The sequence below is a fragment of the Acromyrmex echinatior genome, chromosome 2 (genome assembly GCF_024713525.1).
Source record: "Acromyrmex echinatior isolate Ae372 chromosome 2, ASM2471352v2, whole genome shotgun sequence".
In the NCBI taxonomy this organism is placed as follows: domain Eukaryota; kingdom Metazoa; phylum Arthropoda; class Insecta; order Hymenoptera; family Formicidae; genus Acromyrmex; species Acromyrmex echinatior.
In genome coordinates this window covers 13341141-13360125 of record NC_141853.1, presented here as the reverse complement: position 1 = coordinate 13360125, position 18985 = coordinate 13341141, and the positions used below count along the sequence as shown (strand labels likewise).

The 18985-nt window shown below is 29.4% G+C and overlaps 3 protein-coding genes across 5 annotated transcripts; 1 reads left to right on the top strand and 2 right to left on the bottom strand.

The window, feature by feature from the left end:
- Positions 1-1622: 1622 nt before the first annotated feature.
- On the bottom strand, positions 1623-11211 carry LOC105151865 (dynein regulatory complex subunit 11). 2 transcript variants are annotated; one of them, XR_015544191.1, is made up of 11 exons: positions 9561-11211; positions 8818-9028; positions 8336-8613; positions 7711-8020; positions 5625-5909; positions 5149-5393; positions 4133-4420; positions 3828-3920; positions 3619-3736; positions 3317-3540; positions 1623-3243 (listed from the first exon to the last, which is right to left on the bottom strand). XR_015544191.1 is itself a non-coding variant. In XM_011065815.2 (10 exons), exons 1-10 carry the CDS (start codon positions 10062-10064, stop codon positions 3428-3430), a joined length of 2445 nt encoding a protein of 814 aa, XP_011064117.1. In that variant the 5' UTR covers positions 10065-11211; the 3' UTR covers positions 3287-3427. The 2 variants fall into 2 exon arrangements, 1 of the variants encoding a protein (XP_011064117.1); XM_011065815.2 differs by lacking the exon at positions 1623-3243 and having other exon boundaries at positions 3287-3540.
- A 2738-nt stretch (positions 11212-13949) lies between these two features.
- CSN3 (COP9 signalosome subunit 3) lies at positions 13950-18000 on the top strand. Of its 2 annotated transcripts, XM_011065818.2 has the most exons (5): positions 13950-14530; positions 14776-15036; positions 15574-16298; positions 16637-16901; positions 17929-18000. In XM_011065818.2, the coding sequence occupies exons 1-5, from the start codon at positions 14476-14478 to the stop codon at positions 17931-17933; spliced, it is 1311 nt and encodes a 436-aa protein (XP_011064120.1). In that variant the 5' UTR covers positions 13950-14475; the 3' UTR covers positions 17934-18000. The 2 variants fall into 2 exon arrangements, with proteins under 2 accessions (XP_011064120.1, XP_011064119.1); XM_011065817.2 differs by lacking the exon at positions 17929-18000 and having other exon boundaries at positions 16637-17495.
- Nrk1 (nicotinamide riboside kinase) lies at positions 17816-18965 on the bottom strand. The gene has a single exon (XM_011065816.2). The coding sequence runs from the start codon at positions 18562-18564 to the stop codon at positions 17989-17991; it is 576 nt and encodes a 191-aa protein (XP_011064118.1). The 5' UTR covers positions 18565-18965; the 3' UTR covers positions 17816-17988.
- Positions 18966-18985: the final 20 nt, after the last annotated feature.

Below are 18985 nucleotides of genomic sequence, written 5' to 3'. Positions count from 1 at the left end.
AATTCACGTGATTTATGTAATAATTTTGTGAAAAACAGAAAAAAAAAACTATGATATATTACTCGAGAAATTTAAAATTATGTAAATAAAATGTGTTTTATCGTTTGCGTTACATAAATATTAGAAGTGATAATTATTATATATGTTTGTGAGCATAAACTGTTGAATCATTGCTATATAATGTATGTATATATTAGGTGTTGGAATTAATTCATAGCGTTTTTTAATGAAAGAATGTTATTTATTTCACATGAGCATTAAAAAATACATTAATGAAAGTACTTCCCATCACTTGTAAAACGCTACGAATTAATTCCAACACCTAATATATATATATAGCATTTTTTATATTTCATTTTAAATGAGACGTCACGGAAATGTGATAAAATAATTAAAAAATAATAAAAAATCTCAGAAGTATTCCATAAAATTTTCTGTAGAAATTGCAGTTTAATTCTTTATGTTTCACAATTAGCAGTGTGATAAATAAATGTTTATTTATATATTCAAGACTGTTTGGACTGCAAGGATTTACATATTCAACACTTTTGTTGATATGTTAGTTTCTTAAAATCTATGGAACATATTCTTACATTTAATTAAAAACAATTTCGTCTGAAAGTCATTTCATTCTTACACAGAAATTTGTAATATATACAAGAAGAAACAAATTATAATTTATTAAAAAGATTTTTAATATTCATGACAAAAACTTTCGTCTTGTAATATCTTATATAAGATCGCATCTTTCTTCATTCATTTGTTTTAATCATTCAGTATTGGTAATTTAACAAGTATTACAAAATATGATAAAAATACATACATACAGGGTGAAAAATTTCAAACGGGAATATCTCGGAAAATATGAAAAATATGATAAAATGTTTCAGACAAAAATTGCATGATTTAGAGAAGGCCACATTTTAGTCATATTGTCTTTCTTCTAGATGGAGGTGCCAAAAAAATATAAAAGTTGTCTCTATTTTTTTTAATTTAATTGTATAATTTATTTTATACGATGTGATATTCCTTTAATTATTCTGCATATAAAAGTATTAAGATAGTGATATCAAAAAATCAAGTTTATGAAATATTTTATATTTTATTCCGACACATAATTGACATAAAATATTAAATAACTCATAAACTATTAATTTTTTGTTTATAATTAAGCTCATTTCATATTAAAATCCAAAGTTAAATTTTTCTATTTCCACATTTTACTTAACAAAAGAGCAGATCATTCAAAAGACATATATACTACAATTATTGGAAGTTATTTCTATTTATAATTCTATTTTAGACTTCCAATTAGCAGACACATTAAGAAATAATATGATCGATAAGTATTGAAATACAATCGTTTATTCAAATATAAAAGACCTATGTTTTTTTATAGTCGGAACAAGATAAATTAAGATATATAAAATAAGCATTGGGATAATATACATACCGGAAGTGTAGGTATTTATTGTAGCATTATTTTAATCATTATTTTTTAAATTAAGTATCTCGAGAAAGCTTACTTTCTCTAGAATCACTTTTATGATTAGAAAAAGCAAAATGAAATTTTATTAAGTAATTTGAAATGAAATTCTTGAGAAATTTTTTCGACCTCTCTCTCTCTCTCTCTCTCTCTCTCTCTCTCTCTCTCTCTCTTCTCTTCTTCTCTCCTCTCTCCTGCGATAATTTGCCAAAATAATAATAAAATCTGGATTAAAACGATAGTCAAATTCCAACGTGTCCATCGAAGAAAGTGTCCGAGATAACTAACCATCACGCTTAACGAGACCTTTGTGGCATCATCCAAAGGCAAGCATCCTGTTTAGCACCATAGATGAGTGATACAGATCACATTGTGAGTGACGACGATACGAATTGCAGTTGCTCTAATCAAAATCGACATTGATATCGACAAGGAAATGTTGTGTCGTGACAGACATATACGCTATTGAGATAATCGATTATTCGGCATGCAGTCTCGTGTACTTTGTCACGCAATGTATCACGTGGAAGCGATTACGAAAATGAAATCATACAGACGATTCACACGGACAAGTCGTGATCCAGTCTATTTCAAAAATTATTATCTATAAATGTTGTACGATAAATAAAAACACTATATAAACACTATATAATATACACTCATATGATATATAAAAAGACAAGGGTGCTCTATAGAAAAACATATGATAGTTCCTATATAGAGAAGCAATGTTTGTTTTATAAATTTATTCTAAACACAATGCGAGGCAACAGCGGTAAGAATGTTATAGAAATAAGCGATATATAATTGTCGCCTCCCGTTGCACAATGTCGCGAAAGAAATAAAAAATGCTAACCAATCGTATATTTTTGTATATAGGGTGTCCCGTAAGTTTTGGCCAATTGTTTTTGTATAAATACAGCGGACTAAACTGAGTCGAAAAGCCCTCTACCATTTTACAATTTTCGCAATGGTTAACGAGATATTAATTACTAAAAGTCACTATATCTTCAATCATTTTTTATTCTAATACTATCTCAAATACTATCAACTTCACAAAAAATCTGCAAGAGACAAAAATCATTTATTTTCCTCTTATAAAACTCTGAAGCCTAAACACGATAGGCAACAGTGATAGCGATTTCTCTGCTCCTATCGCTATCGTTATCGCTATCGCTGTTGCCTTATTGTTAGTGTTTAGGGCTTTACACTATTGCGTTTTATAGAACAACAATATGTTTTTTGTGCAAAGTTTTTTTTTAAAAAAGTTTGTTTTATAGCTGTATTTCTAGATTGACATATATATATCGGTTATTTGTTATTTCAAAAAATGCAATCAAAAATGGCGTAATAGTCTGGTGACTCTTTGACCTGTGACATAAAAGCAACGATCATGTGTTCGCGTACGATTTAATTCGTCAGATAGATAGATATGTTTCGTGAGAGTATGGCGTACGCGAAATAAGCAATCTCATCGATTCGATTTCAGATGAAATATTTATCGTCTATATATCATATAATATTTAATTAATATTAGGTACCAATAATAAAAATAATAATAGTAAAATAATTTCAAAAAAAGAGGCTATAAAGAATCAAATTTTTAATATCAGTTATTATTTATATTAAATCTATTTTTAATAGATGACTTTATTGCTTCCTATATAATACAGATCGAACAAAAGCGATATCGCTTCGCATAAAATATTAATTTTAATTAATTTTAATTAATTTTAATATTTTAGATAGCAAAAAATCTGTAAGTTATATGAGCACGATTAGAAATAAATAAAAATAGCATACTGAAATTTCTTATTTATTTATCTCTACCTCAGTGACTTTTATTATGGTCGTTTATTATATGGATCTTTTAAAGTCATCATCGATAATATATCGTATACAAAGTGGATTCTTCACATGGAAGAGGGTTCATATTACCCACTATTTTTCTCTTTTTTTCTTTTTCTGGGATTCATTTGCTTCATTTAACTTTTCTATTTCTAATTCCAAAGCTCTTTGCTTTCGTCGACATGTAGGCGTTTTGGAGAACCAGGCTGTAATATATTAAAGTTCAAGTTTAAACCTGCTAAAAGTTCGATACCTGTCATACGCTATTACGCATTATCACAAACCTAAAAACGCATCTTCCTCTTCGCGATACACTGGATCCTTGAAACTCAATGCATTCACCAATTCCACGTGAGTCAAAGGATGAGTTCGTAATTGTACCATTCGCTTCGTAGTCATTACCTGCATCATAATAGAATAATAAAAGAACGTTAAATTAAAAATAATATTGTAAGTACTGATAATATTGACATTTGTAATGTAAATTATCGACCTCATTGATTGTTGCTAAAATAGTTCCTATCGTGAAACCGTCGCACGCTTTGGCCATAGCTGACGTATCAAATTGTCGGCTAATACCTGAATACTAAAAATTAAAATTTTTACATGTAAAAATAAATTACTAATTATGTCAATACAAACTCATTTGACGAAATGATTGTTTAGCGTAAAAAATTAAGAGATTGGGCGATTATTATTAAATGAATTAATAGATGAATAAATTAAAGATTATATAACGTGATTCTTTAAATATGTAATTCATTAAATATGAATTCGAACACACTTTGTACAACTCACTTTATATAATAAATCTTTCCATATAAAAGACACAGTGCCGTAATCTGGTCTAGGAATATAAATAACTTTATCATAAGTTTGATATAAGAGTTTTGGATCACCGTCCCAAGGCTTATTAGATGTTCCAATAAACAAAACTCTGTCTTCATTCGTGATGTTCTTCATTAATTTTGGCAAATCTTTTCTCAAACGTTTCGGATCGGTTTTATCAGTTTTTGCTACTTTTTTTATAAATGGCTTTTCCGCATTGTCCATGAAGATCACTGATGGCTGTAATAATCGCGATACCTTCGAAAGTAGAGACTTACTTAGTATTCATAATACTTATTCAATTATCGATAAAATTGATTGCTTATCATGATCAAACTTATCATAATTATATTTTAACTCTTTCTGAGAACCGAATATCAACATTGAAACTGAAATATGTAATCGTAAGCAATTTTATCATTTACAAAAAAATGTACTCAAGTTCCTTCCTTTCCTCTCCTGATTTTGATCTCCTGAGTTTTTTTTATAAATACTACAATTCTATAAGTATAAGATAATTTTCGAAAACTGAATAATTGTATACATATACTCATTGACAAGATTTGTATCATAAAAGTTAAACATAAAGCCTCGGTGGTCTTCGGACGCTCGTACGGAATATACGTACAAGAGATCCGGATTCAAGTCCCGGTAATATTTTTCGCAATAAATTTATTTAAGATTTTTACAGCATTAATATCCTTATAATGTGATAGGAGAAGATTGAGAATTGAAGATTGAGAATTTGCTTGTCAATTTAATTTAACTTGTGATATCATTGCAATAGTTTAATTGCGTTTGATAAAGTTCAGAAAAATTTCGGCACGCAGTTCGAATAACTACAAAAATATAATGATATATGTGCATGTACATATATAGGATACAGATAATTCACTGTGAATTATTTAGGCATTGAGAAGATCTAGCTTTGACCGTTATAGGCTTATACTTAATATGTAAAAACTAAAGTACGAAACATTACAAACCTTCGAAATCAGATGAACGAGCATAATCAAACCCGACTTGCCAGGATATTTGCCAGCGATATTCGCCGGTGTAATATCAAAGAGTGTGGCTCCAAGTTCCGTACAGATCGCGTTCACCAAAAGTTTTTTGCCACTGCCGTGCGGACCGGCTATCAAAACTGACCTCACGAGAGGTGTAAGTTCTCTCAAGATTTGATTGCCCAGCGGAAGTATACAATATTCGGCGATCAATTGCCTAATGTCACCTGATGTTATTTAATTAATTATTTTAAACTGCTTTAATTAAACTGTGATTCGAAAATACTTTAGCAAATTTTTGGCAAATTTTGGAAAGAATAATTTTAGCATAAATATCGAGAGAGAGAGAGAGAGAGAGAGAGAGAGAGAGAGAGAGAGAGAGATGTATGTTGCAGCAATATATCGAAAATACAAATTAATTTAAATGAAATAAATTTAAATGTTATGTATTTAAATACCAAGTGTCGGAAGAGGATCTTTCTCCTTCATACGAAGATCGTGGTTCGCAAAAGACTTTTCACCTATAAATTCGTTTAGCGAAACCTCATGGTGAAGTTTAATAATTCCTTGTGTGAGAAGTTCCTCGAAAAGGGACTCGGTCGTTCTGTCGGGTGTCAGATCTTTCTCTTTTTTCCTCTTATTTTTTTTCCCACTCCTGCGAATTCGCTTCTGAGGTTTCTTCGCACGTTTTCCTTTGAGACCTTTGTCTCTATCTAACGCAAGCTGAAGCGCCTCTATATCGCCTAATTGTAATATCATATCGCATTATTAACAATCGTATGAATGTCGATTTATCATGTTATAATCTGAATAAATATAATCTCTTAAAAATATAAATTCGCGTGCTAATCTTACTCTGACATCATCTATTGCAAATTATTTTGATACCGCATCTGTATAGAAGAATAATAATAATTTTTTACACTCTAACTTCTGATGTTGACTCATTTAAAGGTATGCTTTATGTTTTTTATTTCATAAAATATTACCAATACTCCCAGAGCAATGAAAATAATATTGTCAACATAATAAAATAACAACCGGACAGGCAACATTCCAATCGCAATTTCTTCAAAGTCTTGCATAACCATATTTGCATAACGACACAGAATGGATATCCTCTATATTTTATTTTCTCGACTATTTATAAAATTAAATTTCACATCAATAATATTAATAGTGTGAACAATTACATGTAACAAGTAAGGATGACAGAAAGATTTTTTATTATTCCATATATCAATACAATATTTGAAAGATTCACACCTACCGTTAATATGTTTAATTGTAAATTGGCTTTTAATTGTAATTGGCATTCCTAATACATTAAAAAATTTCATAAAGAGAGGAAAGAATGAGTTGGAACACTTTCATAATCAAATAGAATATCTTGTGAGGATTGTGATGTTAGTTGGACAAAAAAACAATTAAAGACTAGACTGCATGAATATATTTCGAATATTAATATTAGTTCAAAATCTCCATCAGTGATTTCCAACCACCATATAAGAAAAATCACAACTTTAAATGGGATAAAGTGGACATATTAGATATAGAGCCTTCATACAATAAAAGGTTAATACCTGAAATAGTTCATATTAAAAAATAGAAACATGGAATAAACAGACAAAATGACACAGAGTCTTTGCCCGAATTGTATTCTAACATTATACATTCTCTTTCTAATAATCTTTCCTAATATTTTCTTTCCTTTCCCCCCTGTTTTGTCGTTTTTCCGTTCTCGATAAATGTTTTCCTTCTTGACATTGCGTTATTTGACGTCATAGAAGTTAGATGTTCGTTACTTTTGTAAATTTGCTTCAATTAAAAAAACGAATATATTCTACCACGATATTATCATCTACCTGCGTTTTTTTCTCTTTTTTTATTAATGGAGTCTCAACACATTTACCGATATTATGATAAACATCATTATATTACTAATTTGTATGTATTAAGTATTAATTTTTTTGTTTACGAATACTTTTCTAGAATATTGTTTTCTAACTATTTTGATTTTCGATATAAATGATTCGCAGTGACTGTACGAAATGAAGAATACATTATAAATTATAATGAGTTTTACAATATATCATGTATATTGTTGATTTATAGCGATGTTTAAATATTACGACATTGAAAATGACTCGAGCGGAATCGAAATATTGTTTGTTTTTGTCAATTATAATTGTTATATGACTTTTATGATTTAATTTAAATTAAAGTTCTTTGCTACAATACTGGCTCTTTGCCCTTCTTTTGACTACATTGTTTTATACTTACTGAGCCTTATTATTATTTATTAATTGATTAATTTTATTGAAGTGCGTAAAAATCTTTAAAATATTGTATTGTACCACTATTATATTTTTAGGATAAATTTTAAAAGAAAATTCTTTCCGTGTATGATTCTCACTTTTCGACAAAAGAAAAGAGCATTTTAAATAAAAAAAGAAAAAGAAATTGAATGAAAAACAACCTTATTTTGTGTTGCTTTCAGCTTTGATCAAAATTATGCTTTTTTGAGAAATATAGTTCATCTACCTCTCATCGTTTGATCTACTACTAGTCTGACCTCGTCCTCAATTTCCCTTGTTTTTTCCGCTTCTATCATATTACGATAAGGCAATTGCATCGGGTTTGCGGATTCGTCTTTGTCTTTCCATACATCTTGATACTCTTGATTCGCGTGAATCAATTCCGGCAGAAAGTTAGAAGGGATAGATTTGAATCCTAGATCTGTCTCGTCTTCTGACTGCTCCGTTTCGCTATCTTTCTTCGATTTTGAGCGTTTCGATTTCTTTGATTCCTTCGATGATACCGCCGTGGATTTACTCACAGTACTCTCAGTTCCCTACAACAAGAAAAATAAGAACAAGAAGCGCAATTAAACGCTATAGCAAAATTGCTTGAAGTCGACCGTCAATCTTTGTAAACACAAATTCAAATTGTTTGATTATAAAAAAAATAAGATATTTTAATGCTAATTAAATCGATTTGATAATCACTTTATTACGTTTTTTCTTGCAATACTAATACAACTTAAACATTTATAAAAATGAATTCACATACATGCATTTTTATTAATTCTTATTGTCTATGTTTTCTTCGTTATATACATTTGTACGAGTTTCAGACACCCGCGTGTGTGTACACATCGATACTTTACTTGTCTGCTGAAAATCATTCGTGAACCTCCGCTTTCAGCGGATGGTAAATCAGGTATCTTTCCAGTTTGTTGAAAATAAGTGTTAATCCAATTTCGAATTTCACTCCGTATCTTTTCTTCCATAATAGCGCTTTTCTCCTTGCGAATTCTCTCCGTGGCTTCTAAAATCAAAGTCTCGTATTGCTGTTGAAAATTCATCTGCTTTTCGTATCTCTGCTGTTTCAGTTTTTTCGCTTGCTTGGCGTTCTCCGTGATTACTTGGCTAGGCTGTAGCATTCCTTTGAGATAATTGATACATTATAATTGTATATGACATAATTAACATGTTGATACGTATCGAACGAGACGAGAAGAGCAAGTATTCTCGTTTCTTTATCGAAGCGATATTATTAAATTTAGTATTTTGTTTACTTTTTTTTCTTTGACTTTTCGATAAGAGACAGACTATATAGGGAGATTTATTACGACTGGATTATTTTTACCTATAAGTAACATTTCCTCAAGACGTCTTTTGCGAATGTAACATCTAGTGATATATCCTTTCCATACTTTTTGAATTTTTAATGCCGCGAATTTTTCGCTCGTTTCATCTTTTTCTTCCATTTCTAGTTTTGTAGTTGATCTTTCCTTCATTTCGCGAACTTCCTTCATAAATTGATACCGCAGTCTACCTTGTCTCGCTCGTTCATGAGCCTGAAGAATTAAAGTTTACAGACGGCTTGAAAAGCTTTGTAAATTAGAATATAGATATGGATGTCGCTTTTTAATATAAAATGTATAATATACGTCTAATATATTATATTATACATATATAAAGACAATTAGAATATGATTAGAATACAGCAGAAGACACTACAACTTCACATATGGCGGACTTTAGATTAATTTTGATTTATAGTGAATATTCATTCTATATTTATTAAATGAGAAAAATAGAAAACAAAAAAGATATTTCCAAGATTTAAATAATATACAGGGTGAAAAAAGATATGAAGAATACTAGTATGGAAAAGGCTTGCTGGGCAAAGATGGAGTTTCGTCAAGTTATTAGAAAGACCGATCATAAATATGTAACGAATGTGTTAAAAAATGAATTCGATCCATCCGTTAGATATTCAGTTATTTAATTGGCTATCTCATATCAGTTACAGTTTTGTTTTTTAGAAACGCGATCACCGTAAAACAGGAGTCTTATTGTTAGTCGAAATCTTATGACTTGCGATACCTGAATAAGTCGTATAGCCTGGGACTCGGTAATTTTTCTGGGCACAACAATCTCATGAAGCGCACCCAGATTTCGAAGGATGCCTTCAATGAACCTGCGTCTCCCTTCGATTTCAGCGATTCGATCGCGTCTGTAGTAACTCGGTACTCGAATTTCGGCTTCCTGCGGCATCACCCCACACTCGATCAATACGTCATCGTAATAGCTGTGCTCCGAAAGATCGATATTGACCAATTCGTGCTTCAACTCCAACACTCTACCCAGAGTTGCATCCAATGATTTCTTGATCAGCAAACGCTTCTGGGGCTGTATTACTTGATCGTAGCATCGCTCGAGTTTGTTGCACGCGAGGATATATTTTACGTACAACACTGAAACGATATCATGCGCCTTTTTACGGTCCTTTTGAGGCTTCGCACCTTGAAGTACCGTATCCGTTTGGATTATCTCTGTGAGCGACGTTTGGGCTACTCTCCAAAGCTCGTCGTACGTCACGCTCGACATTCTTTCTCAGTTTTCTCAAGTATCGAACACATTTGAAAAATTTTTACCCGTTAACGTTATTATTCATTGTTAGCTACGGACAATTGATTGTTGGTTACCTAGCAACGGAATCGCGTTTGTCGCATAGCGACTGGTGATCAAGCAAAAGAAATTATTCTAATTGAAATCGAATCAATTTACACATTTACAATGTATTCTTCATCTTTTTTCTTTTTTCTTTTCTTTGATAAGTTATTAGAATATAAATGAAAATTAAAGGAAAAGCAGGGAACTAACAACATTATAATGAAATATAGAGAATAGTGAAATAGATACGAGCTTTTAAGTGAATCTGTTTAGTGTACCCGATGAATACAAAAATTTGTAATTGAAATCCAAATTGTATTTATTCAAAATTTTCCTGTAAAAAGATGTAATCATATATTCATTCAAAATTTTGGGTTTTCAAAAAATATTTACGTGTTAAATATTCACAAAAAATTATGAATATTTAACACGTATTCATATTAACTCAAACAAAATATAAACTGAAAAAGAAAGGTAAAATCAATCATTATCCCTTAACTATAACCGGCACTTTGATGACTTAAGTAAAAAAACAAAATAGAATTTTATTTATTTTTGTCATTGCAATATTCAAATTTTATGAAGGAAAAAAAATTTTTTATTTTAAAAAATATTTTAGAAAGCAATACATTTTTTATTTATAAATATCTATTTGATAGAGCATCATATTCCGATATAATTCTGATTACATCACAGTAAATGCAGTAATGTTATAAACATTTTATAAGATATCTTATAAAATGTGGCGCGTCGTTTATTATGGTCTGTGGACATTAAATTCCGAAATATATTATTTATTTCCAACAAAAATATCTTTATCTAACCTATAGGTTAAACAAAAACACCCACTATATAGATTGCGGACTAAGCGCATGGTGTAATCATAGCCATTGGTAGCCATTTTTATATATATATAGATTTTGTTTTCTCTTGCAGGCTTGCAAGCTATGTACAGATAATATAGAATAAAAGTGAATACGAAACGAAAATATTTGTAATCATATTCAAAAAATATTCATTCAAAAAAAGTGGTAAAAATAATTAATTCAAATGATGAAAAAGTTCATTTATTCATTTATTTCTTAACGAATAAAAAAGAAGTGTATTCGAATGAGTATTTTCATTCACTTTTTATTTATTTATTCGAATATTAAATGTATCAAGGACACGCTAGAATTATCTAATGAAGTTTTTTAACGAAAAAAAAATCAAGTCTGATTGTAACAATAAAAAGATGATGCGAATTTAATCTCTTTTCCGTTCGCTTTTTGCAGTATGATTAAGATATGTTTAAAAGAAATCGAATGTACATTATGTTTTTTTATTTACATTATCTACATTATCTTCATTTACATTAGTTATTCGAAAATTATTTGAGCGTAAGAAAATTCGAAAATAAAAACAAATGCTTTTAAAATAAGTTCGATCGAACAAAATAGCAAAATTAATTGCGCACTATGTATGATATAATCAAGAATTGCCGTCACATTAATTATAGAAGAATTTTTCCCGCAAATGCTTTTTTGTTAAATAGAAAAAGAATTGACTTTTGAAACTTTATATGTTATTTTGACATGAAACTAGTATTAGAGAGTAAGAAAATTTCTAATCCTCGATCACTCTACCTTTGTTTTTGAATGAGGATAATCGAAAATAATATTTATTTCGTTGCTTCGCAGGAAACGAAGAGAGACAGCAGGTTTAATCTGCAAGATGAACAGACGATCGGCCGATCGTTTTTCTTCGTTTGACGAAATTAGCAACTCAGATATAATAATTGCAGTAGTTGACCATGATCTTTAATAAATAGCAGGAGCCATTTAAATATTTTAAATAGAAAAAAACTTTTTCTATGACGCATTTTGATACGCAATATGATACCATCATTACATTTGTTTTTTTTTTATTCAATTTGTACGCTTCATTTTCTTTTTTCCTTTAATCTAATGTGAAGAAAAACAAAAAAGATGAATTATGCAAAAATGCAACTAGAATAATTTATTATTATTACGATTACTTCATCAGAATATCTATCATGGACCATGATAGATCGGAATTATTCCGTTCTGCACAAAAAAAAACATAATCTAGAGAATAATTAAATAATATCCTGATAGGGATGTATTTCGAATAATTAATAGATATTCTGATGTATATTATTACTGTTCCGCCAACTCTGTGCGTTTTTTAATAATCTCTGCTTGCCAAAAGTATTATATATTAATCCAGCAAACGAGACTGGATTGAAATGAATTAAAATGGATTCAGATCTTCAAATATATGGATTCATGAATATTAAAATGAATCCTTTTCAATGCATTTTTATTCATTTATAGGAATGGAGTATATTTTTATGCTTTTCAATCTATAAATGATAATCTGTAATAGTATTTTGTGCGCATCGTGAATATTACTTAATTTAAAATTCTGAATAGGAAATGCAGTTTTTCAATCCAGTTGAATCTAAAAATATCAGTCATTTCTGTGCATCGTGAATACTGCTTAATTTAAAATTTTGAATAGGAAATATAGTGTTTTACCCAGTTTTATAATATAAAAAAAATTTTTCTTTTAAAATGGACCATGAACACTATTCAATTCAAAATTGTGAGTAAAAAAATCCATTGTTTCATTTAAAAATGCACTATGAATGCTATTTTATTCAGAAATATGAACAAAAAATTTTTTGTTTTCAACTGAATTAAAAAAAAGTTGTATTGTAAAAATATATCATAAGAATTCTCCTTCATTTAATAGTTAAAAGAAACATAAAAAGAAAATATATACAAAATACGTAAATATATACAAAATAAGTGTTCTCTCTCTTTTATATATAAATTCCTTATTTTTAATTAATAAATTAATCGCTTTTATGTATATTTTATATTAACATGTTTCCTTTATTATATAGCGTATATTTTTTGTATAAAAGTTTTAAAATAATAACTATAGAATTTCATATAATTACTACTTTAATTTATTTATTTTTACATATATCAAAATATTTATATGGAATTCAATCCATATTTATGGATTTAAAATACGGAGATTAAAAATTCCCAATCTATTTTCGTTTGCTGGGAATAAAAAGTATTGATCAATATTAAATAATATTGACTAATATTAGTAATATGAGTATACATATGAATATTGGGTTATATGTATATTTCACAGCTATAAGCTTTCATTGCTAGTACATGTAGGGATTATCGTGATAAATCGTACACTTTTAGATTCTAACATTGTTTACAGAAAATAAGAAAAATCCCTTTCGATCTGCCCTGTCAGTGTACGTTTGATTTGAATCAACCACTGAGCTAGTTGACCATCCCAGCAAACGAGAATGGATTAAAATGGATTAAAATTTTTTTCTATTCGAAAGCGTATTTTAAATAGCGAATACTTTTTTTGGATTTAATTAGATTCAATTGGATTTAATTAGATTCAATTGAATGCAATTGGATTGAAAAATTGTATTAGGTGCGCAACTAAGTTCTCACTGTTATTTTGGTAGAAATGCCATCAAACCTAATATTTCCTATTCAAAATTTTGAATTGAACAGTATTCATAATGTGTGTGTTGTGCATAGAAAAAGCTAATATTATTTTTAGATTGAAAAGCATAGAGATATGCTTCATACAATTCCTATAAATGAATAAAAATACATTCAGGATTGAAAAGCATCCATTTTAACATTCGTGAATCAATATTTCTGAAAATCTGAATCCATTTCAATTTATTTCAATCTATTCTCGTTTGTTGGAATGATCTTTGACAAATGACAGGAGCCATTTAAATATTTTAAATAGAAAAAAACTTTTTCTATGACGCGTTCTAAAATGATGTACTATCAGCTGCGTATCGTATTGATAATGAGACAAAAGCGTACGAAAATAATCCAATCACATATTAAATTTAAAAGAAGTCCTAAGATGCGTCCCGTTTCACGCATGATGCACATGATATATCATTTTATCCTTGTTGTTTCACCAAATATTAAAAAAAGATAAAATGATACATCATGCGTATCATGCGTGAAACGGAACGCACTCCTAATTGTTCTCTATTATGTGCAATTTATAAGGGCAAGTGATTAGTCGATTTGAATAAATCTCGAATTCTACAGTAGCTAGCATTATCGTTCCATTTCGTGTTACACTTCATTTCACCAGCTAGCAGCAGAGCAGCTACGGCAGCTACCTCTGTTTTAAAACGTGATTGTCATTTCAGCGGTTCAGCCATTCAACCTGATTCAACTGAATGCTTGTTCGCGAATATAATGTTCTGTGAATAGGTACTCATCAATCGTTGACCAAAGGTGATGATAAGAGAGCATCCGCAGTAATGGCATCGGCATTGGAGCAGTTTGTAAATAACGTACGAACGCTTTCGAAGCAAGGTATGACCGACTTCTGGTTATGTATTGTGAAAGCATGGAACTTAACCTCAAAACGCAAAAGCAAAAAGCGAAACAAATCTTAAAAGCATTCCCAACGTAGAGAACTTCTTAAAAAAAAAATGCTTAGATTTTTAAAATTCAAGTCGTATTTCGTGTATTTAATAATAATAATAATAATAGCTTAGATAACATTTAGAAAAGAATTTTTATTTCGTTACCACTGTATAATCTACTTGCACATACAGGCAATTTTAGAGAATTATATGACATCATAAGCAAAAGCGTCGAAGTATTAACAAAGAATGGACAACACTTGGACAATGTTTTGGAAACATTAGATCTGCAACAACATTCGTTAGGTATCTTGGCAGTGCTCTGTGCAAAATTTTCATTGCCTAATCCTAACGGCGGAAATAATCCTGATGCACATAAACTCTTGTTCAATCAGGTTCAAGAGTTTATTATTGGCTGTAATGGAGAGCAAGTTAGATTTGCACCAGATACATGTGAGTATATAAAGTCTTTTGTTATGATTTTGTTGACAGTATCATTAAAGCATTATTATCCCATATATATAAAAAGTTTGATTTAACTTAGAAATTGTTTGTCATTTTACACTTGCTCCTTCCAATTTAGTCCATTAATTTTTCTATCTATTAAAAAAGTAAATATCTTCTTTAAAATCTTTTCGAAAATTATTTTTGTTTTAACAAATTTTATTCAAAGAAATATTTAAAATTGAGTTATACATAAATTTGTATAATTTAATTTGGAAAATTTTGTAATAAAATTATACATGCATTTTTTAATTACAAATTTTAATTTAAAATCCGAAAATGGCAAAAACGAGTATTTACTCTATTTATTTACAACATTGCATGTTTGATATTAAATGTTTACATCACAATAAATACATTTATTTTATCAAAATGTTCAGTTGATGTTGAATTCTCCGAATGTATTAATGATATTCGTTTAGTTTGTTCTTCAATTATATTTATTCTTTATCTCATTATGTGCAACATTAATAATTCTTCTTATAGACGCAGATTTATGTCACCTGTTTACACAGAGTTTAGTTGAGTCAAAAATGCCATTACGTGGAATCCAATTATTGTGCCGTGCAATACGCAAAATACAACTTTTTGACAGTCAGCTGACCTCAATACACGCGGACCTTTGTCAATTATGTCTTCTATCCAAATGTTTTAAACCAGCACTCGAATTTCTCGACATAGATGTCACAGGCATTAGCCAGGAAGGAGGTCAATTTGATTCAAAATATTTCCTATTATACTATTATTATGGTGGCATGATATATACAGCATTAAAAAATTACGATCGGGCATTGTATTTTTTTGAAGTATGCGTGACAACGCCCGCGATGGCAGTTAGCTACATCATGCTGGAAGCCTACAAAAAGTACATTTTGATCTCGCTGATATTACATGGGAAAGTATTAAATTTACCGAGATATACGAGCCAGGTGATTAACAGATACATCAAACCATTAAGCCAACAATATCAAGAATTGGCTACAGCTTATCTAGTTAATAGTTGTGAAGAAGTACAGAGCATTATTACTAAGTATCAGCAAGTATTTGTGAGGGATCATAATCTGGGACTCGTAAAACAAGTGCTTGCTTACTTGTATAAGAAAAACATACAGAGGCTGACCAAGACTTTCCTAACGCTTAGTTTAAGTGACGTTGCGAGTAGAGTTCAATTATCGGGTCCTGTTGAAGCGGAAAAATATATTTTAAATATGGTGAGTTTCTATTATATTGCATATTGTGTAATAAATAAATAAATATCTGAAAAATTGTTGAGTCATAAATTCTTTGATAAATTTAGTATTTTTCTTTCTAATATAAATATATTCTTTTCTTCTCTCTTAAAAAAAAAAACTTAAAATAAAATGAATGATAACGTTGATAAAATTTTATTTTTTACTTTTTTAGTCATTTTCCTTTAGTCACGAATAAAGAGTCAATCTATAAAGTAAATAAAGATTGATTTTCTAATTTAATTAATACTGTAGAGCATTATATACAATGCCTGTAAAATACAAATTGATATTGTTCATTAGCGAGTTGTATTTTTTAGATTGAAGATGGCGAAATTTTTGCGACTATTAATCAAAAGGATGGTATGGTAGTATTTCACGACGATCCTGAAAAATATAATTCACCACAAATGCTTGCAAATTTTGAGAAGGAAATGGCAGCATGCACAGAATTAGACAAACGAGTACTAGAGATGGAAGAGGAGGTTGTTCTTACCCCGCAATATGTTCGCAAAGCTTGCGGACAAAACGATCAGGATGATCAAGCCGCTGGACCTGCACCGACAAATGTCACAAATGCGCAAGGTCAAATTAAACAAAACACCTACTCTATGTAACATATACATGTCGTTGTGTGTTATCTTTATTAAAAAATAATAAGAAATCACGATAAGAAAGCTTGTTGAGAGTCAAGACTTTAATATCTGAAAGCTGTTTTTTGAATGATAGTAATTAGAAAAATATTTTCGCGACTTGAGTGTCGTCTATTTTGTAAACAATTTATGAATACGAGTTCGTTTATATATAGGTTTTACATATAAGTTGAATTATAAATTATAATGATACATGTACATATATTATGTTACGTATATTATATTACATGTAGTACGTTACAGAGATATTATTTCATTATCATTATTATTTTACAATCATACAAATTAATGTGAAAATATTTTACTACCAATATTATATTAATTATATACAATTTATATCTTCACGAAATAGCAATCATTCAATATTATTCATTTATCAAAATCTCTGTAACATATAAAAATTTAAAACTAGGTTTATATAAATGCATGATTATCCACGCGCGTATCAAGTAGTCAGCTTCTTTAAAGTATTCTCTCATGATACATGTCCATTGTTGTAAAATAATAAATAATTCATTTTGTACAAGATAGTTCTAAATTGCTAGTCAGCTTGTAATATATCCAAAACTTGATCATATCCAGAATTATTATATATAATACATATAACTATAACTGAAAATTAGTATATGGCAATATTTTCTTGTAAATTACTATACTTTTAATAATACTTAAAAATTCAGTTTTACATATATGTGTAATCGCATATATACAAGTTGATTGGTAAATATTATATGAAACGTTAAAAGTAGACACTATATATGTATGTATCTATATATATATATATATATATATATATATATATATATATATATAAGAAAAAACCTTTATGGAAAAATATCAAAGAGCTTATAAATTATGGAAAATTTTTTATTTGCAATATTAAATATCTTCACAATGTCCATTTAATTTTTTGTATCTTTCGGAATGTGTAAAAGAAAACTTCTCTTTTTTTGTTTCAGGCTGATGATACTTGTATAATTTAAATTTAATCACAAGAAGAGTTAAACTGAGTTACATTTTTAAGATAATAATTGACCAATTTTCTTGAGAACCATTTCACAAATTTCTTCCATATCCTTCGATCCATCGATAAATGTTACAGTTTCATACAGCTCATTGTTTTGTATAACTTCATTTTTGTACTTTACAAATTCGGGCCATACTATTTTGTCAAAATATCCCGGTACATCAGGCGGCTCATATATACGATTTTTTCTTCGTTTCCAACATTGTTCCTTTGTCAACGTTAAAAAGTATTTACAGTCACATAAATCTGTGATGGCCTTATGTTCGAAGAGCAAGAAACCATCCAATATCAATAACGTCTTTGAATCGGTTGGATTTTTTTCGGGAGACTGAAGTATCCTTATAACATCTGAATACATTTTTTGCATATCCAAACTTGTTGATAATTCCCAATTTAGGTGATTCAATTCCTGTATCTTAACATGATGTGGATTGTCTGGTGGCAAAAAATAATTGTCTTGACATACCAAAACGGATGTTGGAAAATAATCATGGATCTTATTAGCCAATGTACTTTTTCCACTACAGGTTGCACCAGATATACCAACGACAAACCACTGCTTCGCCATTTTTTAATTTGCTTGCAGGAGTACCGTAGTAGTGCTTGATGTAGTGTAAATAAGAGAGTTTATTAGTAAGTTTATAACGTTCGAATGACTCTGAATGACGTAATCTCTTCCTCTTTATCTCCCTCTCATTATACAATTTTATACTTATTTTATTCTTTTTTATAACATTCATCCATGTATATCACAAGTTGTATATATGAGTGATATAAAACGCAATATAATGATTACGCAATGTTACAACGATAATATAGTTGACGATGATATCGCTGCATGTTTTGACAACTTGCTACTCCATATTTTTTATTTATTATGAAACAAGTGTGATTTCACATGGCATATGGTAAAGAGTATTAAACCACCGATGAAAATTAGCCCGAGACTCGCGGGAATTATCAAAGCCAAATCGTGCGAGTAAAAAAGC